The sequence below is a fragment of the Dreissena polymorpha genome, chromosome 11 (assembly GCF_020536995.1).
Source record: "Dreissena polymorpha isolate Duluth1 chromosome 11, UMN_Dpol_1.0, whole genome shotgun sequence".
NCBI classification, from domain to species: domain Eukaryota; kingdom Metazoa; phylum Mollusca; class Bivalvia; order Myida; family Dreissenidae; genus Dreissena; species Dreissena polymorpha.
The window spans coordinates 86,461,714-86,475,667 of record NC_068365.1 but is presented as its reverse complement, the minus strand read 5'-3'; the positions used below and the strand labels follow the sequence as shown (position 1 = coordinate 86,475,667).

Genomic DNA, 13,954 nt, shown 5'->3' with positions numbered 1-13,954 from the left:
AATTACTATTTTACTAAATTTAGTTTGTCGTTACATGCCTCGCTTTTACGGACTTGTCTGTGAATGACCGTCCCGACACGCATGCTGATATTGCAAGGTGTAGTTTTTTTCTTAAGCTGTTCTATTTACTGGTTTAATTTTTAAAATTATTATTTTCGCCATGTTTAAATAACATTTTGCTTAGTAAACGCACGTTTTAAGTATAATTATTTTTATTTCTTTTATGAAGGTTATTTTTATAGTTATATTGATCATAAAATTGATTTAAATTGGCTTATATAAATAGTGTCCGTACGTTTGACACGCGTGTTATAAAAGTAACGGCGTTAAGACAACAACATCCGGTTCCTCTACAAGATTTGTACGTGGCTCTCAACAGTCGGCTAAATATTAATTAATTTAGCCGTCATGAAGAAACAAAATGAACTAATGGACAAAGCAGAAGATGTGGCTGATCAGGTATTATCAGGCTTTGCAATGGATAATTACATTTATGCTTAAATTCGGCTTCAAATAATCTTTGAAATGTGTTCATCCACATAACCAGCTGTCAATTTCACTTTTTAAGCTACTGGATTTCTTGTGTCCCTGTTTAAGCGTAAGCTTCGAATCCAGTTAAAGAGTCTGCAATTTTATAAATTACTATGTGGGCATCGTGTTGTTAAATAATTTCACTTTTCATTGATGCAATTTTGTACTGGCTGCATATCAAAGTTAGGGCAGCACACAATATCTGATATTGACGCTTTCTGTCTGGAAGGGTGACCACATGTTAAATCAATCTTAAGCCACGTATATGTTTTTGGTAATCAGAGGCCAAAGGTTTTACTTTTGTAAACCTAACTTAGAAGCAATTGAAGGACCAGCATTTCAATAAGTCCAGGCTTAAACTGTAATTGTTAAATGCAATTTAATATCCATTTTACAAACTTTATGAAGACAATGAAGTACCTTGGATGTGCTTTAATCTGCCAGTATGATAGTATTTAATAAAAAGGACTTTAAAATTGCGAAAGAAATCAAGTGTGGTTTAGTTTCTTAATTTCAGCGTACATTTATTAAATGCATTTTTAGAAAAAAAATTGTAAGTCATATGTTGCTTGCAATCTTAATTTTAACTCACATTTTGATTTAAAAAAATTATTATGATTATGAATAGTGGCCAATGTGTTCCCATTTCTTTATTTGATTCACTCATGGCCACATTTGACTTTGTATATAAATTTAATTATTACAATTATCCTTCTTTTCGTGTATTCGTTAAAATACAATGTAGGTCACTTGAGGATACTTGAAATTTGTTAACACATTTATTGCTATGTTAGCGTTTCCGATCGCCAAAATTGCCAAAGGCGATTGAATCTTTCAGCTGGCGATTAAAGTTTAAAATGTGAATGAAAATGGCGATTGCAAAAAACCCTGATATTTCTCTATAAGTATATAATATTCCCTACTTTTAAAGAGAACTTGGTACCGATTTCCACATGTAATCGCCATAAAAGCTCCAGGTGGTAATAGATAGTCCACTGATAAGAGATAACCGGATGCCCTTATCGTATATTCAAGCCACATAACACAGTCATGTATGCTGACAGATGCATCACAGGAAATTTTCGGGTAACTTTCCAGTCGCCAAACTGTGATATTTAACGTCCAATCGGTTACGAGAATGTTTATGGAGGCGGAGTTATATAGCGATTATTATTTTTGATTGACGTCGGTCACAAAGTAAGCGTTTATCGCAGGTTTATTAACAATGAATCACAGATGTAGCATTAATACGTGATATAAAACCGGTAAATAAAGCAGTACATTAAAGGCGGTTTCGGGCATCATCATCACACCTATTTACCGTACTGTAAACAATCATTAATTATGAGAAGTTAATTGCAATTGGTGAGCAGTGTAAATTTACGGCGAGTAAGTTGTGAAAAACAAAACCCGTTAATAATTTGATGCGGTAACAAATTAAATCCAGTGCGTGTATATTTTATCATGTCTATTTGTAGAACTGATTTACACCGTTTTTCTACAGCCACGTGATAATAACTATTCACTATGCATTAATACAGGTATGCCATGTAGAACCCGTGTTATAAGAAAGAGCGCGAAATTATTGCTGTCTTCTGCAATGCCAAGTTCTACGCATGCAAAGCATGCATTTTTAAAAACAGACGATGTGTAACTAAATATAGTTTTGCCGCTCAGTACATGCAGTATTTAAGACTTACAAATTTACCGGTACGTTTGAATAAATTATATATTGCAACTATGGAAAAATATGTCAATTCAAGAATACATTGCAGTAAATGTATTTTTCAAGAATCAAGAAGCACCAGACTACGGCAAAAATTATTGGGAGAAGGGGGGAGGGGCGAAAAGGAGTTACGCACGACCCACCCAATCAAAGACCGGGGCATATCTGAAAGTTCTAACATTGTATACCGTTTATGCCAGTGCATGAAAATAAATATAAATGACAAAAAAAAAACATGAAATTATTTGATTTCACATAACAAATAATTTATTTAAATGTGACTTCATTGATAATTTAATACAATCGTTATTGATACCTATAGATTCATGATAATGATTATGTCGTTCATTGAGCAAATAAGGTTATAATGTGGGTCGTCATCGTAGTGCTGAAATTTGGCTACTAATATTTTTTTTCCTTAGCGCCAACCTAGTTTATTGTCAATAATCATAATGGACAGGGTTTGCATTTAAAAATATAATCAACACATTCACGATTAAGATTTTATTTTTATTGGTGCAATAAGATGATATCATAGTAGATAAACTTAAAAAAGCAGCTTACTACAACTTTTAAATGACTTACATGTACACTCATTAAAATTGTGTACTTCTCAAAAGCCATTATTGATTAAATTAAATGAATATTTATTACAATGTGCATTGTAATTGTACTTTGATGACAATACAATATAAACCTTTTTTTTGTTGGATCTTTAACAATAACATCTTATATGTCTCGTGTATATACTGAAATAAACGTGGGAATTCCAGATTTAATGCCTGGGACTTCCATAAGCTAGAACACTGTTACTGTTGTGAACTTTCTAGTTTACACTTCATAAAAATCTTTTACTGGTACTTTATTTTAAAACATTTGTTATTCTGTTTTTCAAGATCTAGTAATCACTTATTTTCAAAGAAAATCAACATTCGAATTTCTTCTAAATTAATGTTTGAGCAGCTTAAACTTAAAAGAAAGAAAATAGAACAGAGATCACTCTATGGTTACGTAAATGGATATGTCTGATTATGAATGCACTAGCTAGTTCAAGATGCATGAGAGTTTCTGGTTGACTTTCATTTATGATTAAAATTCAGTATGAAAGTAATTATTGATAATTTCTGATATTATTTCCAGGTTTATGAAATTTCATTTTAACATCTACAGCACATCAATATAATATGTGTGTAAAGTGTCATCCCAGTTAAGCCTGTGCAGTCCACACAGGCTTATAAGGCAAAACACTTTCCCCCAAGACTGGACTTTTGTTTAAAAGAGACCTTATTCTAACAAAAAAATCCATAAAAGCAGATAGATTTGTTCCGATTAGCCTCAGAGGACTACACATGTGAAGCTGGGATGTCTCTTAACGCACATGCATTAAACCCAGTTTTCACAGAACGAGGCTCGATTATTTCTAGGTTCTACGCCACTCGAAGCACATCCTACCACACGTGGCCAGATTCTGCCTGATCAGCACATTCCTCGAGGACGGCATCCGAATGTGGAACCAGTGGGGCGAACAGCGCGACTACATGAACATCTCCTGGGGCTGTGGTTACTTCCTGGGCACGGTGTTCGTCGTTGTCAACATGTGCGGTCAGCTTGGCGGGTGTGTTATGATCCTGAGCAGACAGAAGGTTCCCATCGGATGTGGCATCCTATTCTTCATAATAGCATTACAGGTATACTAAGTGTTTGTCAATGTCAGGGCTTACTCTGCCATTTGCCAAATAAGCCAATGGCTATAAATAAGGAAATTTGGTAACACAAAATTACATTTGGCTACAAGGTTTTCTACATAATCGCCCATAAAATATCCAAAATAATAAGAATTAAGTTAAAGAGGTAAATTTGGCTACAGAAAATTTTGAGCCAGAGGAAGCCCTGAATGTAACGAGCCTTAATGTTGTTTTCATTCTTGAAATAAATTCTTTTAACTATTATTTAGAAAATATTAATGTATTTTATGATCCAGATAATTTTGGAGGACATACATGTAAAGTATTTATGAACGCAAAATCATTTTCTGAGTCTTTAAAAATCCATGTTTCTAAATAATATAGATATCAAGAAATTATCTAAATACTGAAGAATTATTATTGTAGTTTGTGTAGTTTGAGCACATAACTTGCCTAGAAATGTAATAACATGGAGTTTTTGAATATGCTTTCAGACAGTAGCATACAGTATTCTATGGGATTTGAAGTTTTTGCTCAGGTATGTGTATTGTAGTTAAGACAACATACTGTACCTGTTAATGTTAAGTGATAATGCCTTTCAAACATACAGCTTTTTATTTGTTCTTTAGTGTTTTTCCCAGGCCATTTTAGCGTGGCGAAAAGCCACGCCGCCCTCCCGCATCGCCACGCTGCCCTTTTCGAAGGCAAATTTCGCCACGTGCCCTTTTCAAGGGCAAATTTCTCCACGCATCCTTATCGATAACATCTTTATTGCCTTACGATCTAACTTGGTCCGCAAAATCAGCGTCCTTGATTGTCTGTGACGCTCCGACTGTGCTTGATTTACTCGAGAGACGTGAAAGTCTAATCGACTATATTATTTGAGCAGATGTAATCTATTACAGTGCTCGATTTATAGGTAGACTGCTCCAAAGCTGTGAATTAGTCATGCGTGAATAACCCCTGTGTCAGTATCAATCCATAATGCGCAGCTATGTTATACCAAGCGCACTTCTCGGTCGGCAATGTGGACTCCTCCACGATAAAATCGTTACTTCGGAGACTTTTGATGAAAAACTCGATGTTATTCTCGTGGCAATTGTGCATTGCATGCATTATTCAGTTATATCAAAACATATATTTTTACGCATAATTACATTTAAAAACACAAACAAATTTATTCTTTATCGCGTTCGTCTTTAAGATAATTAGATCTATTTATTGAAATAATTACTGAGACGTATTCTAATTTAACAAAATGCGAATCCAGTATACGATTTAACGTTGCTATGGGCACCTTTCGCTTACATCATTTGAAATTTGAACAACATGGCGGACTATACAGAATTAAATTGCGACTCGGCAAAAATGGCAAATAACGTCGTAAACGATCGAATTAACGATGGAGATTATACGTGATAATCAACGATGCATTAAATGTTGTAGATAGCAACAACATTATTTATTTATTTGTAATCTACTTAGTGGATGTATGTCACGGAAACGAGTGTTTGAATATTGTTAGCAATCAATTTACTCGCAATGTTATTTTAAACATCTGGCAAGATTATTGTTAGAAAATGGGATAAGACAAACATGGTTTCATTTATATGTTAGTGGATCTGTGTATAATCAGATTTATATACATATATTGCTTTATTATGTTTGTCGTGCTGTACAGTTCATTGAAACAGCATGGAACTTAAATGTACATTGCAAGGTTAATATATTAATATAAATCATAGTAAGTTAAATACATCAATTACCATTAAATGTGCTTGTTTATATGTTATTTTGTCCACAACTGCTTCAGATGCGATTACATGTTGCCCCGTAATTCATGTATTCAGGGAACGTTTTTGCCCTTTTTTGCCTAAACTGCGCGCTAAAATGCCCTTTTTGAAAGTAATGCGCCGTGCCCCTTTGCCCACCTGGGAAAAACACTATTCTTAATGCATGACTTTCTAAAGTATACATAAACATTAAGATCAAATTAAGAATGCAGCAACCTTAAATTTCACTCTTCTCATATTGTCAAATAGTAATTACTATTAAGGACCTATACATTTAACTACAGTATTAATTCTTGATTAATCATCCTTTCAGCTTATTTCCTCCCTTTTAATTTCAAACTTATTTTACGAAGCGTTGTTAACTTTGCTGGATCTATGTACAAATGACAGTTGTATAGAACTCTGTAAAGGGTGCAGGACATTTTCCTACCCCAACTTCGCAAGGTGGTTCTAAAATCACACCCATGAGTATAACTTATTCATTTATTTAAAGATTGTTACAATTGTATTATGTATGCAGAAAACCTTCATAGTCATTACTATCAGGTGGGACAAAACACTTGCATTGACAAGCAAGATTCTGCCCCAATTGAAATCCATGTTCTTAATATGTACTTATTAAGTACAACATAGTTACAATTCAATACCATGTATAATGTGCATTCTTCAGAAACCTGGCCCTGGCTGGCGGTGTACTACTCCTGCTTGCGGAAAACAAGGCGGAGGGTCGCAGTCTGTTTGCAGGCTTACCTTCCCTGGGTGAAAACAACCCCAAACAATACATGCAGCTCAGTGGTCGAATCCTCCTAGTTCTAATGTTCCTCACACTTCTCAGGTCTGTGATTTTCTCGTCCAAAATTACAGCATCTTACTGTCTGTTTCCAAATGGCAAAAAGTAACATGTTTTTCTCCAAAAAGTCTGACCAACATTTTAAAAAGCTCATGACTTCTTGAGTCTATTATAAAGCTGTATAATTTTATAGCACTTTATAATATAGACTAAAAAATTAAGTTAAGCATGCCCATTTACAAAATGCAAATACTATTATTTATAATCATATAAATAATGGGTCATTTTTCCCCAATTTAATGTTTTATTGTGTTATTTTTCCCCATCCAAAAGGCACAGGCTGTAATATATAAAGCACAAAAATATCACTGCAGGTTTGAGATGGACTTCCTACTGATGGTACAGAACCTTGTTGGCACCGCCATGATCATCCTCATCGCCATCGGATACAAGACCAAGTTGTCCGCCCTAGTTCTCGTCGTCTGGCTGACGTGTTTGAATTTTTATTTCAACGCCTTCTGGAGTATTCCAGCGTACAAGCCCATGAGAGACTTCTTGAAGTATGACTTTTTCCAGACACTGTCGGTCATCGGTGGTCTGTTACTCGTAGTAGCTTTTGGTCCCGGTGGTGTTAGTATGGATGAACATAAGAAGAAATGGTAGAATAACGATTTAGAATTTAGACTTAGAGTCGGCAATTTACAATTTTGAAATGTAGGATGTTTAAAGCCAAATATATTTAAGTTCTCTACCTTGCATATATATGTATTAAATATATATATATATATATATTATGATAGGTATTGCTTTCATAATGTGTCATTATCCATTAGGATTTTTGAATTTTTGTTAAGACCATCAATTTTGATTGCAGGGTTTTTTTTCCACTTTTTGGGAAGATAGCCCATGGCTTTGGAATTGGGAATTTTATCGGCATTTTCATGAAATTGGGAAAATAAATTCATTAGCCTTTTTTTCCACATGAAAAGTCCAATGATTAGGGAAATACTCAATTTGATATAACTCTTTATAATCATTCAAATGAAAAGAACAAAACCATATAATACTTTGTTAGATGTAATTGAATTGAAATTGAGATAAAATAAGCATTAGACATCTTTCTAAAAAAAAAAAAAATTTTTTTTTTTTTTTTGAAATTGGGATTTTGTTGCCACATTTTGGGAAAAAAGTATACTTTTTAGGATTGGGAACATAGCCGAATTTCGGCTATAAAATCGGGCCAAAAAAAACCCTGGATTGTTTTTGTTTGTTGTTTTTCTTTTTGGAATAAAGGTGAGCTGTGCTTATGTTTAATGACCCGTATGTAATATATACAATTGAGTGATTTTCATTTTGATAAAGTAGACAGATATGATACTTTTAACTGTTATAAACATAGTTGTGTATATATTAATTTTGTTATTTCAGATCATTTACTAGTGAAGTGCCAGTACTTTTGAGAATAAATGTTAAGTTTAAATTCTGAATGACAGTATAATTATGTTTATCATAAATATAACGGAAAAGTTACTTTTTGCATTTATATCTTAATCTTACATTAATTATTTTGGCATGAAGCGTTACTTTAATTGTACCTTATTTTTGAATAATTAATTTGAAAAAAAAGTATTTTAAATCTATTTTCAAAATGCATCACAGGAAAAATATTTTACATAATTATTTTTGGAATTTATTTGGAAAAAAAGCTCTAATGTTTTGTTAATATTATTTAATAAGTGGGTAAATTATTTTGTGTAATGTGCAGCTATTGGAACTAAACTGGATCCGGTTGTAAAAAATTATTCTTGGTAAAAGTTCAAGAATACAATTTTATTTCATAAAAATACTACTTCAGTATGGAACTAAATCGTACTGGAATGGTATGTGTTCATCTGTCATTTAATTGTTGAAACAAACGTGTGCAATGCATAAAAACATTTTACCTTACACTTGCTAACAGTAACTGGTACATTAATGTTATTTATTTATACTTTGCTTGGTTTGTCCTTTATGATGTGTGTTGAATGATGTTACGTCTCATTTTGTGGAAAATATTTTTAAAAAATGCAGCTCATACTAAAGGTAAATTTAAAAAAATCTTAATAATTTGAAAATGATCTGAATTAAGAACTTCACTGATAAGTTGATTTCAAGAGAAGATCAATTATCACAACAACTATAGTTATTTTGAAGCAAAGTTCAGTGTGCAAAAAAAATGTGCAACTGTGTTTTGCTTCCGACTGTCTGATTAATGCATGCAGAGTCATCCTGAATTTGTCGCAGTTGAAATAGTTGGATTTTGTATACTGAGCAGTTTCATGATATTTTTATTGTATGCATTTGGTAGATATGTTCAAGTGATGGATTATGATACATAAAGATGGATATTATATTTCAGTTAAATGAGTTTTATTGTAAATAATATGCTTAATTAGATAAGCCATAATACAAATTATGTTATTAACAGTTTTCAGTATCAGTTTCACTGTTAACTAAACTAAAACTGTTATAAACAAAGTTATACCCGTCTGTTATTGCTGACTAAACAAATTGTAGCAAGTCTTGTAGAATTTAGATTAAGAAAAAGTTCTTTTAACATTGAAAATGTTGTTAGACTGATGCAAAAACTAAGTTGTTGCTAGTCATACTTCAAAGATAAGTTTATATTGCTTGCTGTGCACTCAGAATTATTTTATTTAACTCAGATAAATTTATCCATTGATTTTCGGTGAAGGGACTTTGGTACAAAATATTTTTAAAAGAAGTGCTTTCTTTATCACATTTATTGAAAGGCATCATTTTATGTTGTTCTGTTATTGTCGTTATTATAGTTGAGTAAACAGTTAGTTAATTACACAGACAGATGATTTTTAAATAGATAATTGACTATTCCCTATAAATATTGCGTTTGGAAGGTTGCTGGTTATATTACTCATCAATTCTACTTATAATTTTACCATGAATGTTGTTTTACTACTGTAAACTAAATATTCTGAGATTAAAACATCTTTAATTGACTGGTGCTGGGTTTAATCATAAACTCTTTTAGTGTTTCTACTGTTGGTAGTATTACTTTTTTTATGCCAATATGTAAAACATTGATTCTGCCATACAGTTACGTCACTGTGTTTATACAAATGCATCCATCAGAATAGCTAAAAAAAATCAGATTCATTGATTCCTATCCTGTGTTTTGAGTTGGTTTTGTTGTTGTTGCTTATTTTTCATATTTTCAAAACTCATTTTAGCTCGACTATTCATGAATAGTCCAGGCTATAATACTCACCAAAAATGTGTGCGTCACAACATGTGTACTGTTTAGTTAAAGGTAAATTTCAATATCTCCATACACAGTTATTCATTTGAAACATGTTTTTGTGTTATGTTTTGAGGTCACTTACCAAGTTTCATAATTCTGACTTACAATGTCCTGTATTGTACCTAGAAATTCAAGATGATTGAGAGCAACTACTCAATATATCAGTATCTGTCACAGATATTGAACTAAAACATTAGATTTGTGTTCTGGGTCTTACTGTTTTTTTGCAGATTTATGCCCTATTTCGTACTTACAAAAAGTATGGTAACGTTTGCGTGTAAGATTAAAGTTTGGTTTAGGTTTTGATTTCTTGTTTTAATGTATACATTTTCAGCTTTATGTACAAAAACATATACAAAATAGATACTTCAGATATTCATCTTCAAATATGTCATCTTTATGGTAATATTATCATTGGCTGATATACAATATAAATGTTACTCTCAAATTTGAAGAAAGGTCCAGGAGGCTGTCTTGGGATAGCTCTTGTCATTATGCCAATGAAAGGTCTCGACATTTACTAACCAAATTAATGTGCAATTTTTACAGCCATTGCAGGGTTCTAGACAAACTTGTTGACTGCAGTTGTCTAATTTTGTTCCTACAATACTTTTGGTATTAAGGGAGTTTTATCACACAATCAGCTCCCATATAACTTAAGTGGTCAAAGGCTATTGGTCTCCTGCTTGTTTTATGTCCCTGTAATAATTGTCTATAATAATATTATTTGGGCCCTCACAATTGATTTAAGTGCTTGAATCTAGTCCTTCACTTTCAAACAGTGACTTTCTAATAGCTACCCGATTCTTTGATATATACCTTAAAATATATAATCATATTGGATTTTTTTCCGAAAGCAGTATATGTGACTTTCTATTTTATTATTGATTATTTTGAACTTCATTGTTATGTTTTTGCCAAAAAGTTTGATGCAAAGAGATTGCAGATAACTGAATGTGTCTTGTTAAAATAATGTGTACTTGATGTAAAGTGCAAGGCAAACTACACAAGTGCAAGGCATACTACACGTGTACATTTCTGAGTAGAAAATTCTGAATCCACTTAATGCAATAAACAAAAATCTGTGGCATCAGAAGGATTATCTGAGTTAAATATGCCTTCTATCTGTTTTAACACCCACCTCCAGACATATGAAAAAGATATTCCGGAAAGTGTCTCTAATTAACTCCTTTCATACCAAAATACAAAAAATGCATCATTATCAGTGAACAGAAATTATAATTTGGTTTCACATAATTAGTGTCTGTACCTGCTTCAGCTGCTGATTCCTTTGCAGTACATCTATCATATTTTGTTTGTATTATTTAACTAAATGCGTCAATACTATCTATTTCATTTGCACATAGCATGTTTGAAATTTTCCAAACGCCAATACATTTCTTACAAACAAAATAGTTTTCAGTGAAATAAACATCTTTTGATTACCATACTAATGATTCTTTTTAAATTAAAATATATTAAAGTTTTTTTGCTGGATTGGATTTATAACATAATGATTCCTAACATCTGATATTTCATTCATTAAAAAAAAAATGGTGCCCTGTTTCTATATGTTGTGTGTGTGGTTGCATTTGTAATTTATCTGATGTTGATCCTGTGTGTTTTCTGATATATCTAGACTGTTGCTATGAGAACATGATTTTATGTTATTGCATGAGTTTATGTATGCTTACTATACAAATAAAATGCATTTACAGTGATTGGTATGTGTTGTTTATGCTAATATGTTTGTCCCTTACCGGTTTCACGGGAGGGGACTTCTGGTTTTGGATCTGTGAGTCAGTCTGTCACACTTTTCTGGATCCTGCGATAACTTAAAAAGTTCTTAATATTTGTTCATGAAACTTGAAACATGGACAGATGGCAATATGGACATTATGCAAGTCATTTCATTTTGTTCCTACGTCAAAAATGCTATGAAAACATACATATATATATATATTCTGACAATGGTGGAGCCAGTAGGGGACATGTATTGCTTGGCAATAGTTTTGTTTACCTCTGGTATCTATCGCTTAAAAAGCAAATGATTATGTTACTTTAAATTTCAGGAATGGGAGAAGTACTGCTCAAATTAATACATGAGGTTCACCAGGAATTGGTATGAAATGCACTCGTACGTGCATTCAATTGGTTCTTCTAAAAGATCTAAATACAATACAAAAAGGGTTGAAATCAAAGTAGTAATATTGTTGTATGTTTTAAACACATCATTTATACCAGTAAACATTATTTTCTACACAACATAACAATTATGTAGGACTTGCATATAACCATCAACACAACATGTACAGCCCTGTAACAACAATTTAATTGATTTGACATGAATTGAAATGTGTAAAAAAATAATCTGAAGTCATTGCAAAGTCATAACCAGCATTTAGAAGTCATATTTAGGTTTAAAAAAGTATTGAACATTTTTCCTCAGGCTTCACTTTTGACCTTCAAGTATTGCCATATCACCATAAGGAGTATTACACTGTAGACCTATAAACACTTTCAAATCTAACATGGTTGGCATTCAGGAATTAAAGAGCATTTGAATACTACAAGAAGTCACTAATTCAATGTTTGAACGCAAATTATTACCTTGACCTTGAAGGTGGTTCCCAGCTTCTTGTGTTGTCCATCATACATATGAGTCTGTCTCATTCTGGGAAAACTGGACTTAATGCATGTGCATTATGTGTCATCCTAGATTAGCTGGTGCAGCCCAAACAGGCTATTCAGGGACGAGTCACACTTTCTGCCAAAACTGGATATTTTAAGAGACCTTTAAGCGCAAAATTTCAGAAAAAGCACGAGTTGTCACATATTACCCTGTGACAACTGCACAGGCATATCTGGAACAGCATTGTATGTACATTCATTAAGCCCCTTTTCTCCATAATGAGGCCTATATGATTATATTGGTTCATATTTGAGAATCCTTCAATGTATGGGAAAGAAAGATCGCAGACAAGCAATAGAAGATATGTTCCCAGATAGCGTGGTCAACTCTGCAGCTTACTAGTTTGATTGTACTTGCAGTAGAAGAAAAAAAATAATGTTTTTTGTCAACCTATCCCAAACCACCACCCATGTACCACGTACAGTGACTTCTAAAATAACTCAATTTCAAATATGTCATCAGTTTTATTGTATGATATGAAATTGAATTATTTTAGTAGTCCTCCATTTTACATGCAAGATTAAGAAATAATTGCAGCGACCTTATCTCCGACTTGTTCCAAACCCACTTAACTACTTCGCCTGTTTGCTCCTGTGGCAGCAAAATAGAAAATGCCTCACATTATTTCTTCGAATGTACTAAGTACCACATACAGAGATTGTTTCTATTAAATGCATTGCGTTCCTTTCACCCTTTAAATTCTAATTTTCTTCTCCATGGAAAACAATCATTGACCGACGAAGAAAATGTTATTATTTTTACTGAAGCGCAAAGATTTATTTCGGCGACGGAGCGTTTTGCATAGACGGACCAGGACTGGTGGTGGCGGCGGCGGCGGCGGTGGCGGTGGTGGTGGTGGGGGTATTAAGTAGTAGGTCGTTTGTAGTGGTGGGTGGTGATGGTGGTGGTGGTGGTGTGGTGTGGTCGGTGGTAGTTAGTAGTAGTAGTGTAGTCAGTAGTAGTAGTAGTAGTAGTAGTGGTAGTAGTAGTGTAGTAGTAGTGGTGGTACGTGGTGGGGTAGTGGTGGTCGGTGGAGTGGTTGTAGTGGTAGTAGTTAGTGTGGTAGTCAGTAGTAGATTGTAGTAGTTGTAGTAGTAGTAGTAGTAGTAGTAGTAGTAGTAGTAAGTAGTAGTAGTAGTCGTAGTATTAGTCGAAGTTAGTAGTAGTAGTAGTAGTATAGTAGTAGTGTTAGCAGTATAGCAGTAGTAGAGTAGTAGTTAGTAGTAGTAGTGGTAGTATAGGAGTAGTAGTAGTAGTAGTAGTAGTAGTAGTAGTAGTAGTAGTAGTATAGTAGTAGTAGTAGTAGTAGTAGTAGTAGTAGTAGTCGTCGTCGTCGTTCGTCGTCGTCGTCGTCGTCGTCGTAGTAGTAGTAGTAGTAGTAGTAGTAGTAGTAGTAGTAGTAGTAGTAGTAGTAGTAG

General features: G+C 33.3%; 1 protein-coding gene across 1 annotated transcript; it reads left to right on the top strand.

The window, feature by feature from the left end:
• Positions 1 to 294: 294 nt before the first annotated feature.
• LOC127850605 (surfeit locus protein 4-like) lies at positions 295 to 11,565 on the top strand. Its single transcript, XM_052383742.1, has 5 exons — positions 295 to 459; positions 3,682 to 3,945; positions 4,437 to 4,480; positions 6,406 to 6,570; positions 6,900 to 11,565. Exons 1-5 carry the CDS (start codon positions 409 to 411, stop codon positions 7,186 to 7,188), a joined length of 813 nt encoding a protein of 270 aa, XP_052239702.1. The 5' UTR covers positions 295 to 408; the 3' UTR covers positions 7,189 to 11,565.
• The last annotated feature ends 2,389 nt before the right edge of the window (positions 11,566 to 13,954 follow it).